Source organism: Eleginops maclovinus, chromosome 13 (assembly GCF_036324505.1).
Source record: "Eleginops maclovinus isolate JMC-PN-2008 ecotype Puerto Natales chromosome 13, JC_Emac_rtc_rv5, whole genome shotgun sequence".
NCBI lineage: Eukaryota > Metazoa > Chordata > Actinopteri > Perciformes > Eleginopidae > Eleginops > Eleginops maclovinus.
Genome location: NC_086361.1, coordinates 1,840,440 through 1,865,826, shown reverse-complemented (window position 1 = coordinate 1,865,826; position 25,387 = coordinate 1,840,440). Strand labels below are relative to the sequence as shown.

Here is a 25,387-nt window from a genome sequence, read left to right as displayed (position 1 = left end):
TCTTTTTTAAGCAATAATACTCTAAAACGATGATGCTGCTGTAAGCTGGAACTTAAGTCCTACAATACTGAAGCATGTCAAAAGGTTTGTGCAAGGAAAACAAAAGATGAAGATTACAAGTGAATAAAGCAAGTAACTAGAGCTGCACGATTAATCGAATCGCAATCGCGATATGAGCTTGCACGATTACACGACCGCAACAGGCTGGATTTAATTCAGTTTAAAAATGTGCGTGGTGAGATTGACTATGTGTTCGCTGCATGGTTCGCTGTCAGTGTGCAGTCTGATCATTATCATTATGTACTTATAGTACATGAACTACATTATTCAAAAGTTGACTTTAACTTTGGATAATAACACGGGAGAAATAAACGGAGCCTGTCTTTTCCTCATTCCCTCTCCTGACAGCCCGTCTGTATCCGTCTCATGCAGCTCGCTGATCCAGTAATGAATGACCCGACAGTTAAGAATATACCTGTTTATAACTAGTTTAGCTTGTTACAGATGTAGATAAGATAGCTGTGTGTTAGGTCTTTAACTTGAGGTAAGTGTTTTGCTCCGCTCACTGGTCCCGTCACAGCGGCGGTGATCATGTAGAGCTGCGTGTTCTCCGTCAGCAGCAGCTGATCCTGATCTCTCTCTCTCTCGCGTCAGATTATACTTCACTCTCGTTTATGTCCATATCGATCAGATCCAGCTATCATTAGCTAATGATATGACTGCCTACTTATCGAAGGACACCTAAACACTAAGTGTTGCTTGGCAACGGTGTCTGGCAGCATAATATAGCGCAGCATTATGTTAATGTCTACATGAGGTCAAACATGTCTTATTTGATGAAAATGTGTATGTTTTCCTATATTTAGTGTATAGTAGAGCAGAAAGTATGCAGAAGAAACCTTTATTTTCAAAGAAGATATCTTTTTGTTTTATTTTGTGAAAGTTATTTTCAAACAGCAGCGTACTACGAACATATTTCTGTTATTGCATCTGTTTATGATTCTTTGAGAAATAGAGATTTGAAGATGATCATTTGTCTGTACTCTTTCCTTTCCCTGACCACGTGATATATCACACTTTGTTGATTAAATAACAATCACACCATATACGGCAGATTTAAATAAAGAATACAAACATAGTTTAGTATTCAGTAACCCAACACTGCTCAAAGCTGCCGAGTGGGCTCAACTACTCACACGTCAACATTTCATTTAATTAATCTGTCCACCATACCTGCAACGGGAATTGTATATATACTTTTCCACTTTCCACTTCATTGTGCATTTACCATGTGTCAGATTTTACTCACTAACTGCGGGTGCGATGCCTCCGACGCTGCCCGGCCCCGGGATGTTTCCCGCCACAGCAGCAGCCTGCGCAGCCGCTGCAGCCTGCGCAGTCGCTGCCTGCTGCTGCATCTGTCTGTGGCACTGCCGCAGGTCAAACACCTGAGACACACACACACACACACACACACACACACACACACACACACACACACACACACACACACACACACACACACACACACACACACACACACACACACACAGCGCATTACAACTGTCATTCTTTAATCCCACTCCAGCTGTTCACATAGCACTGTATTTGCCGTTAACGATGGCTAACTTCAAATGGATGAGACTTATGTCTTTGTGTTTCCCCACCTTTATTTTAACTGAAACTTGTCATAAACAGAGGTGGGAAATAACTAAGTACATTTACTCGAGTACTTTACTTAAGTACAGTTTTGAGATACTTGTACTTGAGTGTGTTGAGATTGTATGCTACTTTGTACTTTTACTACTCTTAAATTACATAGTTCCTTTAGTTACTTAGCACATTTGGATTAATGACGTAAAATATAATAAACACTTAAACAAATAAGCCAATAAAACTAGCTGCACCTTTACCAGCTCTGAGAACACCTTAATGATCAATCATTGTAAAACATATCAGAGATATTATTCTGAAATGGACCAATCAAACAATGACTACTTTTACTGTCGCTACTTTAAGTACATTTAGATGAGAGTACTTTCTACTTTCACTGGAGGAACATTTAGAATACTTTTACTGTGACAGAGTATTCCTACACTCTGGTACTTTCTACTTTACTCAAATACAAGATCTGAGTACTTCTACTTTTACTCAAGTACAAGACCTGAGTACTTCTACTTTTACTCAAGTACAAGATCTGAGTACTTCTACTTTTACTCAAGTACGAGACCTGAGTACTTCTACTTTTACTCAAATACAAGATCTGAGTACTTCTACTTTTACTCAAGTACAAGATCTGAGTACTTCTACTTTTACTCAAGTACAAGATCTGAGTACTTCTACTTTTACTCAAGTACAAGATCTGAGTACTTCTACTTTTACTCAAGTACGAGACCTGAGTACTTCTACTTTTACTCAAGTACAAGATCTGAGTACTTCTACTTTTACTCAAATACAAGATCTGAGTACTTCTACTTTTACTCAAGTACAAGACCTGAGTACTTCTACTTTTACTCAAGTACAAGACCTGAGTACTTCTACTTTTACTCAAATACAAGATCTGAGTACTTCTACTTTTACTCGAGTACAAGACCTGAGTACTTCTACTTTTATTCAAGTACAAGATCTGAGTACTTCTACTTTTACTCAAGTACAAGACCTGAGTACTTCTACTTTTACTCAAGTACAAGACCTGAGTACTTCTACTTTTACTCAAGTACAAGATCTGAGTACTTCTACTTTTACTCAAGTACAGAGACCTGAGTACTTCTACTTTTACTCAAGTACAAGATCTGAGTACTTCTACTTTTACTCAAGTACAAGATCTGAGTACTTCTACTTTTACTCAAGTACAAGATCTGAGTACTTCTACTTTTACTCAAGTACAAGATCTGAGTACTTCTACTTTTACTCAAGTACGAGACCTGAGTACTTCTACTTTTACTCAAGTACAAGATCTGAGTACTTCTACTTTTACTCAAGTACAAGATCTGAGTACTTCTACTTTTACTCAAGTACAAGACCTGAGTACTTCTACTTTTACTCAAGTACAAGATCTGAGTACTTCTACTTTTACTCAAGTACAAGACCTGAGTACTTCTACTTTTACTCAAGTACAAGATCTGAGTACTTCTACTTTTACTCAAGTACAAGATCTGAGTACTTCTACTTTTACTCAAGTACAAGACCTGAGTACTTCTACTTTTACTCAAGTACGAGACCTGAGTACTTCTACTTTTACTCAAATACAAGATCTGAGTACTTCTACTTTTACTCAAGTACAAGATCTGAGTACTTCTACTTTTACTCAAGTACGAGACCTGAGTACTTCTACTTTTACTCAAATACAAGATCTGAGTACTTCTACTTTTACTCAAGTACAAGATCTGAGTACTTCTACTTTTACTCAAGTACGAGACCTGAGTACTTCTACTTTTACTCAAATACAAGATCTGAGTACTTCTACTTTTACTCAAGTACAAGATCTGAGTACTTCTACTTTTACTCAAGTACGAGACCTGAGTACTTCTACTTTTACTCAAATACAAGATCTGAGTACTTCTACTTTTACTCAAGTACAAGATCTGAGTACTTCTACTTTTACTCAAGTACAAGATCTGAGTACTTCTACTTTTACTCAAGTGCGAGACCTGAGTACTTCTACTTTTACTCAAATACAAGATCTGAGTACTTCTACTTTTACTCAAGTACGAGACCTGAGTACTTCTACTTTTACTCAAGTACGAGACCTGAGTACTTCTACTTTTACTCAAATACAAGATCTGAGTACTTCTACTTTTACTCAAGTACAAGATCTGAGTACTTCTACTTTTACTCAAGTACGAGACCTGAGTACTTCTACTTTTACTCAAATACAAGATCTGAGTACTTCTACTTTTACTCAAGTACAAGATCTGAGTACTTCTACTTTTACTTAAGTACGAGACCTGAGTACTTCTACTTTTACTCAAATACAAGATCTGAGTACTTCTACTTTTACTCAAGTACAAGATCTGAGTACTTCTACTTTTACTCAAGTACGAGACCTGAGTACTTCTACTTTTACTCAAATACAAGATCTGAGTACTTCTACTTTTACTCAAGTACAAGATCTGAGTACTTCTACTTTTACTCAAGTACGAGACCTGAGTACTTCTACTTTTACTCAAGTACAAGATCTGAGTACTTCTACTTTTACTCAAGTACAAGATCTGAGTACTTCTACTTTTACTCAAGTACGAGACCTGAGTACTTCTACTTTTACTCAAGTACAAGATCTGAGTACTTCTACTTTTACTCAAGTACGAGACCTGAGTACTTCTACTTTTACTCAAGTACAAGATCTGAGTACTTCTACTTTTACTCAAGTACAAGATCTGAGTACTTCTACTTTTACTCAAGTACGAGACCTGAGTACTTCTACTTTTACTCAAGTACAAGATCTGAGTACTTCTACTTTTACTCAAGTACAAGACCTGAGTACTTCTCCCCCATCTGCTTATCTAAAATAATGATATTCCATTTAGTTAAATCTTTAAACGGACACGATACTTTTGCTTCTTTTCAAATTGAATTTGATATTTTACTGCCAGTCTTACTTGATTATGTTTTTATAAAAATGTTTTAAGTTTGATTTAGTTCATTCTAAAATGGAGAAAGTCTCACAAAACCCAATTTCCCCAGGATAAATACAATATTCTGGTTCTGATAATTGAATGGTACTCCAACCAAACGCTTACAGATGTTAGTGTGAATGTGTGTGTGCTGACCTTGATGTAGGCCCCGGGGTAGATCTTGTGAACAGCGTCCCCTGGGGCCCGGCCTGCTTCTCTGTCCAGGTAGTAGCTCTGTACGAACACAGCGTGGTCGCTCATACAGCGCATCCACACATCGCCCTCCCCACGGCACTCCAGCTGCACGCCTTTACCTATGTGCAACCTGGAACACACACACATGGAACCTCGATCATTAACTGATACCAATGAATATTATTATATGGGTCCTTTTGGCCTTTGTTGGACAGAGGACTGGAATGGGAGCAGAGATGACGGTGCTCCACCAGTGACTGAAAGAAATGTGACTGAGAGGTCCTAGAGGCTCCAGTCCTGACCTCAGAGGACAGCTCATCTAGAACAGAAGAGATGGTTGAACTGTCAGTTTAGCTTAGGAAGGTTCCTAACGGAGTGCAATGACCCGGAAGTACCCAAGTGTCAGCCATGATAACAGCTGTTTGATTCTCTAGATCAGGGGTGTCCAAAATACGGGCCAGGGGCCAAATGCGGCCTGTGTCAATTTAAAATCGGCCCTCAGCAGATTCTGAAAGTATAATGAAACTTGTCGTATACTGTACTTCTTCAATATATGTAAACATCAGGGACGTGCTGTCATCATTAAAAGGAAAAAACAAATACCAATACAATTCAATAAATATTAATATCCGTCAATAGTCTGTGCTATAAATGTATTTTCTGTATGGTTCCTATCATTTCGATCATTTTTAGAGTCAAAATCGCTGAATTTGCGTATTTTCAGTTCAAACACGTGGGGGAGACGCGAGCTGTGGCATTGACCAGCTGAGCCTCACCTCGGATTGCGCAATCCCTCGCAAACTATGCTGAGCGTGTCATTTTGGGCGTGCCTGTTGCTCTCTGTATATTGCCAATATAATGTTTACAGACACTTTTATTCTGCGTCCTGTCTTTCCATCGTCTAACTAATGTATGTCATGTATTTGTGGACTTCATTTACAAGTGAAGGTAAGACAACAACTTTATTGAAAATGCGATCTGACTAAGAAAAAACAATCCAATACTTAAATTGTAAACTACATTTTGACCTTAAATAAAATATCATTTCGTTTTTCGGGTTATCATTTTGTTGAACAGTCTGTATTAAATTTAATCAAAGCATCACAGTAAAAAAGCTTTTTTAAATAACTGAATATTTCGATTAAGGTCAACATTTAGAACATATTGAAGGAATAAAGAATGCTGATATGATATGTGAAACATAAGAAGTCAATGTTCATGCTGCCAAGAAAATGGTTAATAAGCTTCTCTGTTGGGTTCATATATTTGTAAATATGACTCAGAAAGAGTTAGTGCCTCACCAGCATTGAACCTCACCGCATGTTACTGGTAAACAGATATCACGCAGTATTCATGCGTTAATAAGCACACATTTCAAATAAATTCAAAATAAATTCAGTCAATTAAAGTTGAAAACATTTTCTAACAAATCTTAGTTGAGAAAAAAAGGCCCATAACTTATTTGCATAACCTGGCTTCATATTTCCACTTATTATAAGCAATATGAGGCTTCTGTTTTAAAGGTCTCCTATTATGCTATATTTGAATATACTATAGGGCCATATCTATACAAAACTTCTCTGTGAAGTGTTTTGCTCAAAATACCAAACAGATCCCCCATTGTAGCATGCCTCATCCCCCTCTATATCAGCCCTGTTCCTGAAGTGCTGATTCGTTGACTGCTGGCCACGCCCCTTTGGAGCTTCATGATGTCATATTATGTTCCAAACCACATCCAGCATTATTTCTGAAACACTTCTCAGTGTTTACCACTAGAGCAGAGACATTATATGTATTATATAAACAACAACTCTAATCCCTCCTGTAGACATCCTGCTGAACACACAGACACACAGAGGTGCTGCGGAGGGGATTCAGCTAGCTGACTTTATATGGGGGACGATAGGTTGGGACGTATCACGTGGACGGGACGTTGCCAGGAGTTCAATGTAAAGCCAGCCCACATTTCCCTTATTACATCATAAGGACAGTAAATGGATCAGCTCGTTTGTACCCCTGTTTTTAGAGATGTGGGTAAGGAGGGAAAGAGAGAGGGCTGTATTTTCTGACGCTTTGTGAGTCTCCTTACACACCGGGGACTCATATTTATGTATAAAAGACAGCAAAAAGTGCACTTTGCATAATAGGGGACCTTTAAGGCGTCCAACACAATAAATGAACCCTATGGAGAGCTGTGATGGAGGCTGTTTTTCTTCTTAAAGCCTATTCAAGTATCAAGCATCATTTAGCTACATTTGATTGATTTTACTAACTTATACGTTTTTCAATTTATGAGGCAATATACCTCAGCTCTAGTGAGGGGCCCTTCGTATTTTTTTCCATATGTTGCCCTCAATGAAAACAGTTTGGACACCCCTTCTCTGGATGATAGGAAGGAATTTCCGTTGGTCTTTATAATTAGACCTTCCTTTATGAAAGGACACGAGAAAATGCTATCCCACAATTCCTTGCGGCCACACCAATCAACGAGACGCACCATTCACCATTCACAGAAACAATTGATCAAGACAAGCTACATGTTTCCAACTTTCAACAATATTAACGTTAAAACCAAAAGACAAACTATGACTGTAGTTCCCAACAGCAGACACACATCAATAGCATCCGCTGGCAGATCAGTGTAGTGGGATTGTCTTCCCCTAAAACTCTGCTCAACCCTGTGATGTTTGGACCCTGAGGTTTCCACTGAAGCAGCTGTAATGTACACACCTGGCTCTCTCACTTGCGTCTGTGCGGTGGACGTTGCTCAGCTGGCCAAGGCAGAAGCGGTCTCCTCCTGACGGGTCGACGTAACCGTCCACGGTGACCACGGGGCAGCTGGAAGGCACCTTGAACATCTCACCCACCTGGACGTCCATTTCAAAGTAGGAGATGGAGCACCAAAACTCTGGCCCTGCAATCAAACAGGGCACATAGGGATTCAGGGTCCTATACTCCCTGAGTATACACCCTCTTTAAACCTTACAACAGAGAGTACCTCAGCTCTTTCATGGTCTGTAGTTGTGTTTATGAGCATTGACAGGTAACAGTGGTCCTCTCTTACCTGGGTGGTTGGACACAGAAGGAGGGAAAGGGGTGGTGCCATGATGCTGAGACCCTAAAGAAGAAGGATGAGAACGTTAGTAAAACAGAACAAAGCTGTACACACGTTAAAGTTGAAGTGAAATGTGGGGCAGTGAGCATGTATGTCTTACAGGATTTTATTATTTAGATTTATTTCGGACGTGTAAAACAATAATACAAAAACAGTAATGATAATAATGAAATAAAACAAGATAATTATGATACTGTCCAAACTCAAGCAGTATTAAATTGATTTTAAAAAAATATTATTGACTTATTTAAACAAATGATCTACCTAATTACACATCCAAAAAGGAGTGGGAAGAAGTTTACACCTATTTAATCCCAACCCTTCTAACACAAACTTAATTATTACTACAATATATATATATATATTTATATATTTGATAACATAAATATAAAATACTTTTTACATCCAGCATCCAAAATACATTCAGTATTAAAAACAAACAAAACAAAAACATAAAAACAACAAATACACAAACAAATACATAAAAGAGGTAAATGGTAATCAAGAAAAGATAAAATAACAAACCAGATAAATAAATAAATTGTAAAAACCAGTGATGATCAAACAAGGTTATTTCAGGAGTTAAACAGGGACTATATTTGCATTTCTACCTTGTTGCACTACATTAGCACATCATAGAGTAACTTTGAAATAAATGTCATTCTCTATAAGTCAATGTACGCCTTGGTAAGTATACAATATTAATAATACTCTTTATTTAAAAAGCTAAAAAAGCTAAAAAGTGTGTGTGTGTGTGTGTGTGTGTGTGTGTGTGTGTGTGTGTGTGTGTGTGTGTGTGTGTGTGTGTGTGTGTGTGTGTGTGTGTGTGTGTGTGTCTGTGTGTGTGTGTGTGTGTGTGTGTGTGTGTGTGTGTGTGTGTGTGTGTGTATGTGTGTGAGAGCGTGAGAAAGCGACAGAAAGACAGTGAGCATCACGATTGGAAGGACACCGTGTCTTACAGTGGTGGTTGGCATGATGGAGGGGGGGTTGTTGGTGACCCCGCCCGTTCTGCTGGGGTCCTATAGGAGTGTAGGAGGCTGTGCTGCTGCCGGTCCACACTGCTGAAAGACAGGAAGAGAGTAATGGTCAGGGCTGCGGGCATACAGGAATACAAATCCTCCTATGTCACTTCCCCTTCTCCTCAAGGTTGATTAAGGTCATCAGGAGGTCGAGGGAACATGTGAAGGACAACTCGTGAGAAACAATCATACTGCTCCTAGATGTGGTTGTGATTTTTATCGTGTTTTTTATGCATCTTTATTTATAAAATGAGAAGAGGGATACATCTATCCTGAACGTCTACAGGAAAGATTCCCGTCACTCCTCCTTAGAAACAGGACGTTTTTCAGTGTTCATTTAAACAGGATAGTGACAGGATGTCATGACAACCACTGAAGATCTAGCTGCCACAAGGAATTGTGGTTACGGCATCATCTATACTTAAAAAGGAGATTTACTTCAGTTAAAAATACATCAGAAAGGAAGCAGCTTTCCTCAGCATTAAGAGAACTAGCTCTGCAAGGTGCACACAGAGATACTGCATTTCCCTCAGAACATTCCAGCATAAAATAATATTCCACAGCTCGGGTGCAGCTAACAATGTTCCTTTATTCCCCAGATTATTATTGATTGTGCAAAGAAGACTTTAAATATTTAAGAGTTGCTCTTTAGTGAGCAACACAGTCAAATCTGCTCCACTTTGAAACGTTGCTGGAGCATTTAAGTAATGATTAAATACATTCATTTAGATTTCTATGTCCATGACAAAGATAAATAATTGTACAATGTAACACAATAAATAGCCATTTTATTATCATCAGGTTCAGTGTTTGTCTGTTTAATTCTGTCTAAACTGAGCAGACAGATTTTTTGTGGAAAGTCCCACTAAATATTGATATGACCAAATCTGTACTGTATGTTAGAACACATGCATTGAGTGTGTGTGTGTGTGTGTGTGTGTGTGTGTGTGTGTGTGTGTGTGTGTGTGTGTGTGTGTGTGTGTGTGTGTGTGTGTGTGTGTGTGTGTGGACTCACTGTGGAAGGCCACCTGGCTCTGAGAGTGTTTATTGCTGCTGTACCCGTTCTGTCCGTGCGAGTGAGAAGGAGGTAGGGGGGGCTGCTGTGGGTGTGGGGGCTGTGAGGGTTGCTGGCCAGCCTGTTGCTGAGGAGTGGATTGGGTCGGGGTGAGAGGTCGTGGAGCCGGGGTCATGACCTGAGCCTGTGGGGATGCCGTTTGGAGCCGTCCGTCAGCGAGGCCCCCCTGCAGAGGCAGCATGGAGCCGGACACTGAGAGGAGAGGAGAGCACACGTCAGGCTGACCCCCCCACCTGCAGTAGCTACACATCAACCCTCAGGTAGCCAGGTTGAAAACATTTTACAGATGTTTCTGTTTTTCCGTGGTAACAGCCACATGTCCCACACATCCATTTTAGCAGCCACCATGTCCCTGACAAGCTTAAAGAGGACACAGAAACGACCCACTTTCCCTGTTCATCATGGCCCCGCCCCTTTTTGGGTGAAACATTTGCTTTCATTTGACTGGTGGTAAATGTAAATCCTGAGGTACTTTATTGTTACTGTACAAGGAGCACGGTTATGAGGTTCAGTCGGCCAAACTATTACATGATGTCATCTGGAGATCGATCATTGGCCTCGATATAGAGTTAAATGAAAGCCTGGTGCAGGGATGACGTATTTTTGTAGGCCGATCTGGAAGTAAGCTGCTCATGGGTTCCCTCGACTAAAAAGCAATGTGATTCCTCCATAAGGTTTTGGAATATTGTATTTCATCTCACTTTCGGGCGCTTGCATATTTTAACAAAGCTTTTCCTTTTAGCCACACTGAGTTCAACTAGAAGTCATGGCTGTTTCAATCACCAGTCTGATATCGTTTTACAAAGATGAGCTAACAAACTTAGCGGGAGTGTTTACGTGTTCGGCATAATGTCGTACAATGTGCTCGACATTTTCTGCAGTCCTATTCAGCCACTAACAACTAGGGATGCACCGAAAATTCAGCCACCGAAAATTTTCGGCCGAAAATGGCCCAAAAGTGCATTTTCTGTTTTCGGCCGAAACACTTTTGTCACCGAAACAACAAGGCCGAAACAGAACGTTGTGATGATGACGCAAGCAAAAAACCGCGAACAGCACTCGGGCCAACATGTCTGCGGTGTGGACGCAATTCACTGTGTCTGAAACAGAACAACGAATAGCAATTTGCAATACGTGTAAAGCCGAAATTTCTAGAGGGGGTATATCTGCAAAGAGTTTTTCCACGTCGGGTTTAATTCATCATCTTAAATCAAAACATCCCGATCGCTATTCTGAATTTGAGAAAAACGCGGCACAGAAAAGGAAAGCCATTCCGAGCACACCGACTCCGTCTGTGGCAGACGTTTTTGAAAAGGCCAAAAAGTTTCCCAGTGATGGTGCCAAGGCTAAGGGCATTACACAAAAAATGATGGAATTCATTGCCTTAGATGATCAGCCGTTCTCTGTTGTAGAGGACGTGGGATTTCGTAGGCTGATAGAGCACATTGAGCCCCGTTATGCCATACCGAGCAGACGACATTTCTCAGACGTATGTTTACCTGAGCTGTTCAATGTTGTTGCAACTCACGTCCATGAGCTTATGGCATCTGATATTTCAGCAATCAGTTTCACGACCGATATATGGAGCTCAGACGTCAGCATCACGAGTATGCTCAGTCTAACTGCACAGTGGATCGACACAGATTTCAAGCTGCAAAAGATTCTGCTTAATTCACAAGAGTTTCGATGCACTTGACTTAAATGCACTTTGTTTTTTTATGAGAGAACATATTTAATTTTACAATATTTCAGCAGGCCAGTCAGTTTACAGGCCTGTACATTATTATTTCATGTAGGCTACACATGTGTGGTCAAGTTAAACATTTCATTTTATTTTATATTGTGCATAATGTCAGTTCTAAATAAATATTTTCATAATTTCGTGATTTATTTATTCTTTGAATTGCAACGCCTTGATTTTTAGTAAGGTTAGCACACAGTCATAGCCATAAATGCAATGGTACTAATAATTGGAATAATAATTTATTTCGGTGTTTCGGTTTTCGGCCTTGGTTTCCTCATTTTCGGTTTTCGGTTTCGGCCAAGAATTTTCATTTCGGTGCATCCCTACTAACAACCATCGTTAACTCTTCCGAAACCACCAGTGGGGGGCGGGTGATCCGTCTCTTAAACTTGTGTCAACCACAGACCTTACTTCGAGCTATGTCTGCCGATGGACGATAGGCAGGCAGCAGCTAACTCTTAAACTGGGATTTAAATACCTATTTCTTATGATAAGAATAGCGATCATCAAACAAATTACATTAGGAGTTGGCTAAAAGATGATAACTCAATAAACTCACAATGGAAGAATCTAGTAAATGAAATCTATGGAATGGATAACTATGAGAATCAGAAACCGGATGCATGTCTATGAGGAAAGATGGGGGAAAACGGTAAAGTATAGAACACTGGTGTGAAGATTTAAAGTATTAATATTGTATCCATTATTATATTTGTATTATTATTATTACTATTATTTCACTTTGGATTTCACAACTGTTACGTACCTAGATGTTTTTATTTTGTTATGTATGCTTTGTGAATAATTGAATCAAATTAAAATAAAATAAACTGGGATTTCCTCCGTTTTTCGTTTTCCTCCGTTTTTCAGCGTTTTACATTTCAACTGCATCTACAGTCGCTACTGTGACTTCAAATGGTTTAGCATTGTAGCTGTGATGAAGTATTTCCCATTGACTGACCGGGTCCCATTGGTTAGGATCTCGTCCTCTCTCTGGAGGCCTGACAGATATTCTCTTGCATTATCTTTTTTTAAAGTTAAAGAAAAGACAATCTGAAATGTGGACTTTTTCTTCGTTTGATGAGCAATACACGGCACAGCAGCTTTTAAGGATGATACAACTTTGTTTTCCACTAAGCGCAGATTCTTTGTTTTCACTGGAAAGTGGGTGGGGCTGCCATTTTGCCAGGTCAGGTCAGGTTATTTATTTGTACCTGTAGGTAGATTTGGTTTGCAGATAAAAAGACAAGGGATCCATCCTGACACTCTAAAAACAACCACAGGCAACACACTAGCGTTGTCACGATACCAACATTTTTGTTTCGATACCAAGTCAAGAACTGCGATTTCGATACTTTTCTTAAAAAAGGGGAAACCGTCTTAAATGTCATTATTGTGCTTTATTCTAACCTGGGGGGGGGGGGAATCAGTCAAACAAACTACTTATAGTAGATGAACTACATTATTCAAAAGTTGACATTAACTTTGGATAATAACACAAATAAACGGAGTACTCTCTTTTCCTCTCTCCCTCTCCTGACATCCAGTCGTATCCGTCTCATGCAGCTCAATGATCCAGTAATGAGTGACTTGACAGTGAAGAATAAACATATTTATAAGTAGTTTAGCTAGTTCTAGATGTAGATAAGATAGTTAGGTCTTTCACTTGAGCAGTGATCATGTAGAGCTGCGTGTTCTCCGTCAGCAGAGATGTAACCAAAATACTTCCAAATTTGTTTCTTGCGTCTTTTTTGTCAACAAGCCGAGTCGCATCGGCAATAGCACTCACACTTGCAGCCATGCTCTGGATTTGTCATATGAGCTGGAGCGTGAATGAGAGAGTGGGGGCACTGCAGGCACGGCTGCAGGGAGTGGAAGCAGAGCTTAACACACACAGGACATTTTTAAAACAATGTCATTCTTAAAGTACTGATACTAATGAAATGGGAGAATTGTTGCATTTTTAATGGCAGGGTATCGCGATACCTTTCTAGTATCGGTGCACCGTGCAACACTACAACACACACATCCTTAATAAAAGTACACCCTGCTCCGTCAAATCGCGAAACATTTAAAAACCACCAGTACAAACATGGACATTCAAACTTCATAAATAAGTTCATGAATAGGCAGGCAGTGATGTAACGCTGCCCTCATCTATTATATCAATATGTGATTGGTACAGAAACATAAAGGGTGCATTTTATTGGTAAAGATCTGGGAGGAGGCTCTGCCAGTCCGTGTTAACCACAGGATCACAGAATTCTGATAACGAGGAGCTGACCTTTGGGTGAGACAGGCAGGTTGTATCTGGTGACGGGTGGGGGTCCATGGGGTTCAGAGGAGAGCTGCGGTTGCCCGTAGTGGTCTGCAGGAGGGAGCTTCAGGGCTGCTTGGTGGTCCGATAGAGGCATGCCAGGCGGGAGGTCCATCTGTATGCAGTCATGGATGTACTCCTCTTTGATCAGGCCGCCGGCTGCTGCTGTTGGAGCATGAGGGATAGTCAGTAAGATGAGCAGTGTGTTAGTGCTGGACAGAAATTACATCAGCTCAGCAGACCATTTGATTGGTGCTCAATATCTGCCAGTTTTTCTGTGTGCTAACACCACGAAATCACTGAAAGGGCCAAACCAACATTGTTTATGATAATGAATTGTAACTTGATACGGTGTACCGACTGAGAGGTGTGAAGATAATATGTAAATCAAATACTCTAAATAGAATGTGTTCAGTGTGGTCACCGATGGATGGATAGACGCAGCACTCCCACAGTTTGGTTAGTCTTTGTAATCACAACATTTTAGATTTATGGGGAAGTAGGTCTCACCATGTCAACTATTAAATCTGGTGGCACTGTGTGGCATTTACCCTGTTCTGGTCACATAGAGGGAGCACAGCAAGTTTTTTAACTTGTATTTAAAATGTGATTTATATAAAGGATCATACATTAAACCCAGCGCTGTTGCAGTCTTTATGTTATGACAGCATTCAGTTCCAACTTGACTTGATAGCTTATTCACACAAGGCCATGGCATTAATTACACAGTGCATTAGAGAAAAGGCTTTAGCATTTAGTCATACTAGTTTAGCATTACTTCAGTTAAAAGTATTACTGAAGTCAAATTCAAAATATTATTAAAGCATTTATTAGTATGTGTCATGCTTTTGGCCTATTTCTGAATAATACATTTGTATTATTGGATTGTGAATATTGAAACATTAATGTGTCCAGCACTGCTGGGGAAGCTGGAGCTGATTTGAATGAAGTTGTACACTAATGCTGATAATCTAACCTTTAATTATATTTTAATGTGTATTTATTACTGGATTTTTTTAATAGCTAATAATCTGAATCTGTAAAGTAACTAAAACTTTCAAATACATGTAGTGGAGTGAAATGCACACATGTACTACTGTGTTTATACATATTTATGGAAACCTTGCTCCTTTTCTTTGGATAGGTTGACTGTAAATGACAGTGTGCACACTTTGGAGGCATCTAGCTTTGCAGTTTCAGATTTCAAAAGTCGTTTCTGCCGTTTCACAAGCAACCTCGGAGAACTACGGTGGCCTTAAAGGAGCGGACAAACAGACGGTCCTCACATTAGATCACAATTAGATTTGTCCTTTCTGAGCTACAGTAGAAATATGATGGACACAACTACTTTCAGGTGATTATTCACTAATGAAAACATGGTTATGAATATTATATTCATTTATTTGGAGCGAATGTCAGTAGGGACTGGGCTTGAGAAGCGAGGAGTTGCTGGTTGAAGTCCCAGAAAGGACAAAGCATGGAGAGTTGTACTTTGAGAGGAGCCAGTTCATCTCCTGGCTACTGCCGAGATGAACTGGAGCATGGCACCGACCTCTTCACACTGCTTTCCAGGCACTGTATAGTATCTGCCCACTGCTCCTTAAACTAGGATGGGTTAAATGCAGATACCTCATTTCACTGTGTGTGCAATGTGATCATGACCTTCCAAGAGGAATTCATTGTAATCCTCCATCCCACACACTGATCCTTTAAACTGTCCTTGGCCTTTTCATTGTACAGTTTGAAACAAGACATGGTGGTTTGCAGTAATCATGATGCAGTAGTATGAGACTCACCTGAGGTTTGAAGGCTGAGACCAACTGTGAGAGAAGACAGAAGAGATGAAAACGTTACTATCATGCATCAGTGACAACAAAAAGTTGGCATGAGATTTATACATTTTGTTGCTATAAATATTTGCAAGTGCTAAATCAGAGCGGAACCTGAGAAGTATGAAGCTGACGTACCGATGCCGGGCGACACCACCCTCTCGTAGTGGTAAGGGTTGACGCAGACGTTGTCGTATTTCAGGTCGAAGGCATACTGGCAGAACTTGACATGCTTGAGTTCATTTTTGTGCAGGTCGGGCCAGCGCCACAGCCGTGCGTAAATGACGTGAGGGAAACCTTTCCTCCCCGCCACCTGAGTAGAGACCACAGCATCATGTTAGCCTCCATCAGGCATGGCACAAGTACAGACACTGTACACCTTCAGTTGCAAAAGGCCTGCAAAGGCCTTAAAGCTCATTCTCAGGTGTATATCAGTATGTAGTGTCTCTACTTTAAAGAGTCCTCTCCTGCTGATGTTCAGGTGTATATCAGTATGTAGTGTCTCTACTTTAAAGAGTCCTCTCCTGCTGATGTTCAGGTGTATATCAGTATGTAGTGTCTCTACTTTAAAGAGTCCTCTCCTGCTGATGTTCAGGTGTATATCAGTATGTAGTGTCTCTACTTTAAAGAGTCCTCTCCTGCTGATGTTCAGGTGTATATCAGTATGAAGTGTCTCTACTTTAAAGAGTCCTCTCCTGCTGATGTTCAGGTGTGTATCAGTAGGTAGTGTCTCTACTTTAAAGAGTCCTCTCCTGCTGATGTTCAGGTGTATATCAGTATGTACTGTCTCTACTTTAAAGAGTCCTCTCCTGCTGATGTTCAGGTGTATATCAGTATGTAGTGTCTCTACTTTAAAGAGTGCTGTCCTGCTGATGTTCAGGTGTATATCAGTATGTAGTGTCTCTACTTTAAAGAGTCCTCTCCTGCTGATGTTCAGGTGTATATCAGTATGTAGTGTCTCTACTTTAAAGAGTCCTCTCCTGCTGATGTTCAGGTGTATATCAGTATGTAGTGTCTCTAGTTTAAAGAGTCCTCTCCTGCTGATGTTCAGGTGTATATCAGTATGTAGTGTCTCTACTTTAAAGAGTGCTCTGGTGCTGATGTTCAGGTGTATATCAGTATGTAGTGTCTCTACTTTAAAGAGTCCTTTCCTGCTGATGTTCAGGTGTATATCAGTATGTAGTGTCTCTACTTTAAAGAGTCCTCTCCTGCTGATGTTCAGGTGTATATCAGTATGTAGTGTCTCTACTTTAAAGAGTCCTCTCCTGCTGGTGTTCAGGTGTATATCAGTATGTAGTGTCTCTACTTTAAAGAGTCCTCTCCTGCTGATGTTCAGGTGTATATCAGTATGTAGTGTCTCTACTTTAAAGAGTCCTCTCCTGCTGGTGTTCAGGTGTATATCAGTATGTAGTGTCTCTACTTTAAAGAGTCCTCTCCTGCTGATGTTCAGGTGTATATCAGTATGTAGCGTCTCTACTTTAAAGAGTCCTCTCCTGCTGATGTTCAGGTGTATATCAGTATGTAGTGCCTCTACTTTAAAGAGTCCTCTCCTGCTGATGTTCAGGTGTATATCAGTATGTAGTGTCTCTACTGGGACATGTCTCTATGCTTTAATGTTCTAAAGCTCTTTATTTTTCTCATACTGTCTGTGCTGCAGCACCTCTTTTCACCCTCTGTCTGAAACCAGAGCCCAGTCTGCTCTGATTGGTTAGCTGGCCAGCTCTGATGAGATTGTTCAACTGCTTATAGATGTCCCGCCTCTTAGCATATCAAGTATTATATAGATATTATATTATTATATATATAAATTTTTTTACTTGAACTTTTTTTATACCTCGGGATTGTGGGAAACGGTATTTCGATCTCTGTCTGTACACACAAATTTCAAGATTGACAATAAAGATGACCTTGACTTTGAAGTACAATATGCTGGATAGCTAGCTAATATAAGCTCAAGTGTTGCGTAGTGATGTCACTATGTTATGGAAGTAAACAAATCCAGTCCAATGGAGGCATTTCAGGCGGGGCATATGGGAGAAAAACTCTGGGATTTTAGCCTTTGCAGACCATTTACATGCATATAAACTTATAGCACACAACAAGAGAGGAAACAACCCGCAAAGCCTAATAGGGTCCCTTTCAAACATGACAAATACAATAAATAACTACAAAGAATATCACAAACCCAGAACGACATAAACCTTGTGCCAAAACAACAACAACGCCAATCAAACTGTGAAAATCCTAAACTTAAGAAAATAAACATTGTATTGACAGAAGGAAGAAACCTGGAAGTGTAATAACAGTGATGTGTGATTGTTGCCGCTGCGTGTCGGAGGAGCACTGACCTGCAGCCGCCCGTCCAGTGTCCTCTGGATGGTCACACACTTGCTGGGATGGACCCCGTTGGTGGTGATGGCGGTGATGAGTGAGTCCAACTCGTCCTTCTTTTCCTTCAGCTTCTTCACCAGGCTCTCGATGGCCCGCTTGGCAAAGCCCTCGTTCTCCCCGCCCTGCCGGTGGCACATGAGGCTATGCACGATGCTGAGGCAGGCGTCATTGCTGCTCGGAGGGTTCACTGACATGATGCTGCTGCCACCACACACAGGATCGGGATACGTTAGGATTAATGAGCACCAACTCTAACTGGCACTCATACCAGATCAGCTGGGACAGATTCTAAACACCCAGAACATACAATTATTCATCCTGACAAGTGAGTGAGCCACACAAGAGACTGCTTAGAGCACTCCAACACCATGGGCATGCCTACAGGAGCAATTGGGGGTTAAGTGTCTCGCCCAAAGACACTTGGACATGATGACTGCAGGGAGCTGGATTGAACTGGCCCCTCCACCACAGCCACTTCTATGATGGGATAACCATGCCCCCTTCAGACTGCATGAATATTTGTCCAGATAAAGGTACAACTACTTACAAAGATTCATGAAAAGATTCAATCATTTTGTAATCAAATTAAAGCTAAATGTTTGGGAGAACAATAGAAACAATGTAAAGAAAACAGTAGTGTAAAGATGTGTTTTACATTAGAAAGATGTCTTCTGCGTGCGTATTATGTGCTTGTATATGCATTATATACCGTACTGTACACAGCCATTCTTATAATCATTTTACTGCCTTATATTATCCTTTGTACCTTCCATCCATTGTAAAATTGAATAATTGTTGTATGTTGGGTGTGATATTAAGCTGTCTTTGGCTGTTTTTGCTGCAACAACAAACAAACAAATGCACAAATGAAAATTTGTCTGTGGGACCAATTAAGGTATTCTGATTCTGATCTGTTTGTTGCTAAGTGGGAATCTTAAAGAGAGAAATGTTGTCGACTGTGGTTTTATTTTCACACACACAAAACTGGATGTTCAAGCCATAAAATTCCCTCTAGGCGCTCCTAAGATATTGCTTTCACAGGAATGGGACGAATGGACAAAAACAAAGCTGCCAACATCACTGATGAAGGTCCAAGAGCACCAAACACTTGCATGCCAGGTACAGTATGACCTCAATGAGCACAGGCAGGAAATGCTACAGTGTCAGGTAGGACCTTTGAAGAAGGTGACAGGCAGAATGGATTCACACACACACCTCGTGAACAGATAATGGTAGTGTTCACTGAGGATTTTTGTCTACTGTAAAGTTTAATCTATTTGATCTATTCTGATTCTGATTGATGAAATATGAAATGTTGTGCTTTGAGTACTAATAGTTACGTACTGTTTCAAAATGTCTTTAAATCAGAGAAAGTGGTATTCTGGTGCGGTATGTCAGTGAAGAAAGGATTTAGAGAAAATAGTCAATAAACTTGATTTTCCTTAGGGAAAAAACCCTTCCAGGTCAAGTTTTTGGAGATAATTGTGTAAATAAATCATCAGAACGACATCGTAAGGGCTCCAGCAGCGAGCCTTGTTACAGAGAAACAACCAGTCACTGAGTTCTGTAGAGCTTTTAAAGAGTTCAGATTAAAACCAATAAAATGGCTGTTGCAATACTCAAGTTGCGCTGAAATGTTCAACGCTTCTGCATCTGTAAAAGTAAATATTGCGTTTGGGAAACAGCTGACATCTCTAGTGAAATGCTAGTATGGGAATGGAATATTTTACTGACACACTGCATCAGTATACGGGTGCCGTTTGAGGGGCCTAATAGTCGAGAGCATGATCAAAACATATCATCATAATATTTCCCAGTCAGTTGAAACCACATTTGAGCAGTTTCAAATCTCAAACCCTTGTTTAACCTACAGTATGTACATGTTGTGGATTGTGAAATTCTTTTTGCTTTTTATTTTTTTTATCTTTCAATTTTTTTTATGCATTATTTTTTTTAAGCTGTCTTTGGCTCTGTTGTTGCTGTAGCAAATGTAAATGTCCCCTCTGTGGGATGAAAAAAGGTATTCTGATTCTGATCTGAACTACGGTAAATTCAGCCCATCAGATTACCGATCACATCATGAAAGCCATTCCTCGTACAAGTGACTGTAACCCTTCCACATTCGCATTTGCTCCATTTGTATAACTTAATGTTCCTTATTGTGTTTATGTACACTGAAAAAACTGAAATGTTGACTTTAATTAAATGTATTATGTCAACAGATTACACAAAACTGTATTAGGTTAGTTGAAATTAATAATATGAAGTTGAAATTCAAAATATTGGGTTCAACTTCATATAACTGCTTTCAACTAAGTTATGAAAACTAAGTTTCCACAGTTATGTGGAACTTGTTGACGTAATACTTTTAATCAAAGTCAACGTTTAAAAAGGTTCTGTTTACAGTATGCACCATCATACACCAAAGCACATTCCTTGTAAGTGTAAACTTTATAAACCTGGTTCTGATCCTGGTCAAAATGCATTTTAGCTACCTTACTTTGAGTTATGTTCTGTTGAAGGTGTTACAGTGGATGAGACTTAGCTTTGCTGTGGTATGTGTTTGCTGTCTTGCTTACCTGGTATTAAGTTGGTCGGCCAATGAGTGACCAGAAAGTTCACCAGCATCGTGATGGCCAAGCTCTGAGTCAGTCCCTGTTAGTGGAGCGGGAGACCAGGAGTTAGTGGATGCCAGTTAGGTGTCGAATCCAACAGTAAGAGCAACAACGGTAGAAAGAGGAATAAGAATCTTTACTAAAGTCAAAGATGTAACACCAGAATAATAACAATTGTTAATAACATTGTTTTACATATTGTCTTTGCATATTACTTTGTATCCTTGCTTCTGTGCTGTTGTGTCTGTTGAGTATTAATGGGTTTGTAATTTAGGGCTTTTAATTGGCCATAGTTGCACTATACAGCCCCAGAAAAAAATGAAGAGACCACTTCAGCATTATCATTTTCTCTTGTTTTATTATTTATAGACATGTGTTTGAGTTCAAATAAAATATATAGTTTTTTGTTTTTGTTTTTCTCATAAACTACTGACATTTTTTTTCTCTGTGTTGGAATTCAACAGACACTGGAATGGCTGCCATACATGTAGAGATAAAGATTTAAGAAACATGTGGAGTGGTCTCTTCATTTTTTGCGGGGCTGTATGTGCTGCAATCATGCATCAATTTTGCTCATATGTTTTTTCTGTGCTTATGTGCTCTTGTATTGGGACTGCAGTTGAAAATGCCTGGCACCCTTATACGATGGACATACAGTAAGTGCTCATCTTAATTCATGTGCACTGTCCCTTCTCAGAAAAATAAATATAAATACAAACAATAAATTGGTTATAATAAGAGCTGCTCAATTTGGAGAAAAATACATTTTAATCATATTGATTGATATTGCAATTGTAATATTATTTGCGATAATTTAGGGAAGAATAAAATAAAGTGATCATTATGTTATATTTTTAAGAGTCTCTGTACCAAACCATTTATTTGATTTAGTCTGTAGAATAAAACATTTTGGCTGAAATATCTCTGCATCTTTACATTTTGACACACTCTCAGTTTGTAACACTTCTTATGTTATAAATGAGTCTCCATATACAACCGAGTCACCAAACCTTGTGACAGCATTTAGCTTTTCTCCAGAGTGCAGAATATATAAAAAAATGGGCTACATGATAGGTAAACTGAATACATTTTTGGTGTAAAAGGAACAAAATGTTAATGTTTATTTGTATTATCAGCTAAATCTACTTTAATCATCCAAATCAATGGTAGCCTACTTGCGATGCTGAATGGCATCCATCGTTATGTACATCTGAGCCCCTCACATCCACCCTGCAGATTTCAGCTGATTTCAAGGTGATAAAACTGGAGGACACAGATGATTGCATGGGTTTTTATAAATAAATAAATATACTAGTACTGAATTCAGCTCAGTGAGATTGTATGGAGCCTGTAGGCTGCTTTGGAGCAGTTGACCCACAACTCAATGCACCTTTATCAATTAATCCAATTGAATAATAATAACAATTGTTTCACAAGAAGGGGAGACTTGGTGGGGAGGATTACAACTCCTTTATAAGCAGTGTTCTCAAATGTTTGCCGCTCCAGATATATATTATTTGGTGGCAAAGGGGGCAAAATGTCTCTTTTGAGGCTAAAGGTGGCTGACCCCTGGTCTAGCCCAACCAAATGTTTGTATATTAGACTTACATGTGTTTGCTAAGTACACATACCATTTGAAGACGATTATATATGAAATATAATTCACAACATTTCTTTGAAGGGAACAAAGTCAGATGTTACATGAGGGACGGATGCAACGTGTTTAAAATCCGAAACAGAAATAATCCTACCTCAAAAAATACATTACATATCACAAATTAACTTTCACTTTTTGTGTCAACAAGAACAATTTTGTTACCATATGCAGTATTTTAATCTAAAATTATAATTGTATTTATTTGTTTAATACTATTATGATATTATTTATTTTACAAAACAGTTTTAATGACTGTTTTTGTCACACATGTCAGTAAATATGAACTAACTGAGACCTTACAGGGTGTGAATACTGTACAGGTGACTAGGAGATTACAGCCAAACATACATGAGACATGCATGCATCTCATTTGATTTGTAATATTAAAGTTGCTTCAACACTGATGTTTACTTTTACAAAATGTCAATCAAAACATCTGAAGTCCTTTATATGTCCTGCAGGCGAAACGTACAGCATTACAGCGAAAGTGACAAAGCAGAAATAACATATTAAATATAGAGACAAAGCACACATTCGACATAGAATACAAATTAAAGACAAATAAGTACTAATCCATGGCTAAAAATGATCAGCAGCATCTTACTAGCTAAGAGAACATATTAAGGTTTTGAGATTTATAAAATCAAGTTTAGCTCATAAAAATGATTATTGCACAGTAGAATTACAAACGGTGTTAGTATTGCAATGTATTAAAGCTCAATAACTCATCCTTAGCATGCTGGTAACTGTTGCTACATCCCACACACACACACACACACACACACACACACACACACACACACACACACACACACCTTCCATATCTGCTCTCAAACATCATCATAGGGAGAACTTTATATTGTGAAAGTAGATAATGCAGTGTTTATTCACAACACAGTTATTAGAAAGCAATACACGGAAAATATCTACATTTCACTAATTCAATTTGACTTTTTGTCTCAACAAATGATTGAGACATCATTTATTAAAGCTCAATAACTCATGCAGCATGTAGGCCTAAGCATGCTGTCAGTCACAGGTAACTGTTGCTACACACAAGCACACACCTTCCATGTCTGCTCTGAAACATCATCATACGGGTCCTAACGTGTAGCCCGCACTTCAAATGAGAACTTGGTCAGTCTGTGTTCCATACATGCACTTCACTGACATACCACACTGGAACCCTATATAAATACGAATAAGAGCTTTGAATGCGGACTGATGTATCTGACTGCCTGATAGAAGGAACTCGATACAGTACATGGAGAAGCAGAAACAGTACAATGTCGGCCAGTGTGAGAGACTCAGACATCAGGAGAGCGGACATGAACAGGTTACTTTACAGTAAGCAACAATTTAGCCAGCTAATGTGCCTGTCTGACTTCCCCCTCATTTTCCCGGCTCTCCAGGTTGCAACACGAGTGAGGGCAGCGGTATGAAAAGATGGAGACCAATAGTTTGTACTTACACATCAGCCGGAGTGGATAGAAGAAGTTGGGCAGAAAGATAGCAAGCCGTACGTGTGGTCTGTGTTTATACTCCTTTGTATTAACCCTATGTAACGAACCGCTGTGCCTTTACGCTGCTAATGTCTGCCTAAAGTCCTGTAATGTATCGAGCTAGTGTTTATTTCCCGGCTTTCTATGCTACAGCGCTAGCTTGATGTTTCTCGGTTGTTTTATCCTTTTATCAGCCCCACTGTCTCCTCGTGCATCCTGTCTGTTCCCCTCGCGCACGCCACAATAACAATAGAGGGGAGACGTCGTGCGCGTCAGTGTCTCGACATGCTGTCACCAATAGGCGCTCAGCTTTCACAGCGACCACCGCGTTGAGCCAATCATGTATAGACTCTCACAGCAGGGCCGCGAGCTAGGGTCTGTCTGGTTCGTCTAGATTGACAGGTCTGCGAGACTGTTTTTTTAAGGTGGCGCCGCTGAGATTACCCCCCCACCCCCCTTCCCAAACATACACACACGCACACACAACACACACACACTCGCATACACACACGTGCACGAACTGCAACTGTTATTTGAGAAACAGAAGAAAACTATGCCTATGTCTGTGACCCCTAATCGTCAATTGAAGAGTTAATGTAATAAATGTATAGTTTACATATAGAAACCAATGACAAACAATACTTTTTGCATTGTGGTGTTAATTCATGTTAGCTTCAACAATATGACGAAAGATCCACACCGATTGGATAAACTGATATGCCAAAAGTATTTTACAAATGTTTTATTTAGCTATTTTAAGAACAATGATCAATTACTAGGCCAACAAATATTTAATATTCCAAATGTTTCCATTAAATGTGGCTATCCATTAATTCCAAAATGTCAAAACTTTGCAGACAAGTTAGACATTGCATCTGATATAATATACTGGCCACATGCTAGCTCTTTCTTCTTCGAACTTTTTCTTACTTTTGCATAACACTAGGCCCAAGTAACAAAAATTCAAAATAATGTATAATAAGGACATGAGTGGAAGAACAGCAGCCAGGCCTTTCTTATATATAGTGCTGTAATCTGGACGTCAGAGGATAAAGTGCTAAGGACAGGTTAACCTTCAGTATGTTTTAAACTCTGTCCAACATCATCATGTTTAGAAATGCATAAACATTACAGCGGGAGCAGTGCAGTGCCTTTAAGCAGAGATTCACTTGGAAACATGTCAAGTTAAACACATCAAATCAAAACTTCCTTGAGTATACTTAATTTCATATAAGGTTTTTTTTTTAAACTATTTTGATGTCCGAATATTATATTTTTTAAAGTCCACATGTTTAAGAAAGAGAAAAGGAGAGGA

General features: G+C 39.4%; 1 protein-coding gene across 6 annotated transcripts in view; it reads right to left on the bottom strand.

Annotated features, from left to right (window-relative positions):
* Window positions 1-24,337, bottom strand: part of smad10a (SMAD family member 10a) — a 29,820-nt gene extending 5,483 nt beyond the window's left edge. The window contains exons 1-12 of one of the 6 annotated variants that reach the window (XM_063898792.1): window positions 24,042-24,337; window positions 20,878-20,953; window positions 18,256-18,499; window positions 16,022-16,220; window positions 15,875-15,898; window positions 14,046-14,243; window positions 9,958-10,209; window positions 8,883-8,984; window positions 7,873-7,926; window positions 7,539-7,722; window positions 4,770-4,938; window positions 1,310-1,448 (exon numbers count right to left, since the gene is read on the bottom strand). In XM_063898792.1, coding sequence (XP_063754862.1) covers window positions 1,310-1,448; window positions 4,770-4,938; window positions 7,539-7,722; window positions 7,873-7,926; window positions 8,883-8,984; window positions 9,958-10,209; window positions 14,046-14,243; window positions 15,875-15,898; window positions 16,022-16,220; window positions 18,256-18,499; window positions 20,878-20,953; window positions 24,042-24,045 — 1,645 coding nt within the window. In that variant the 5' untranslated portion in view covers window positions 24,046-24,337. The remainder of the gene's footprint in view (window positions 1-1,309; window positions 1,449-4,769; window positions 4,939-7,538; window positions 7,723-7,872; window positions 7,927-8,882; window positions 8,985-9,957; window positions 10,210-14,045; window positions 14,244-15,874; window positions 15,899-16,021; window positions 16,221-18,255; window positions 18,500-20,877; window positions 20,954-24,041) is intronic. The other 5 variants (XM_063898794.1, XM_063898795.1, XM_063898797.1 and 2 more) reach the window with 5 other exon arrangements.
* Between the last annotated feature and the right edge of the window lie 1,050 nt (window positions 24,338-25,387).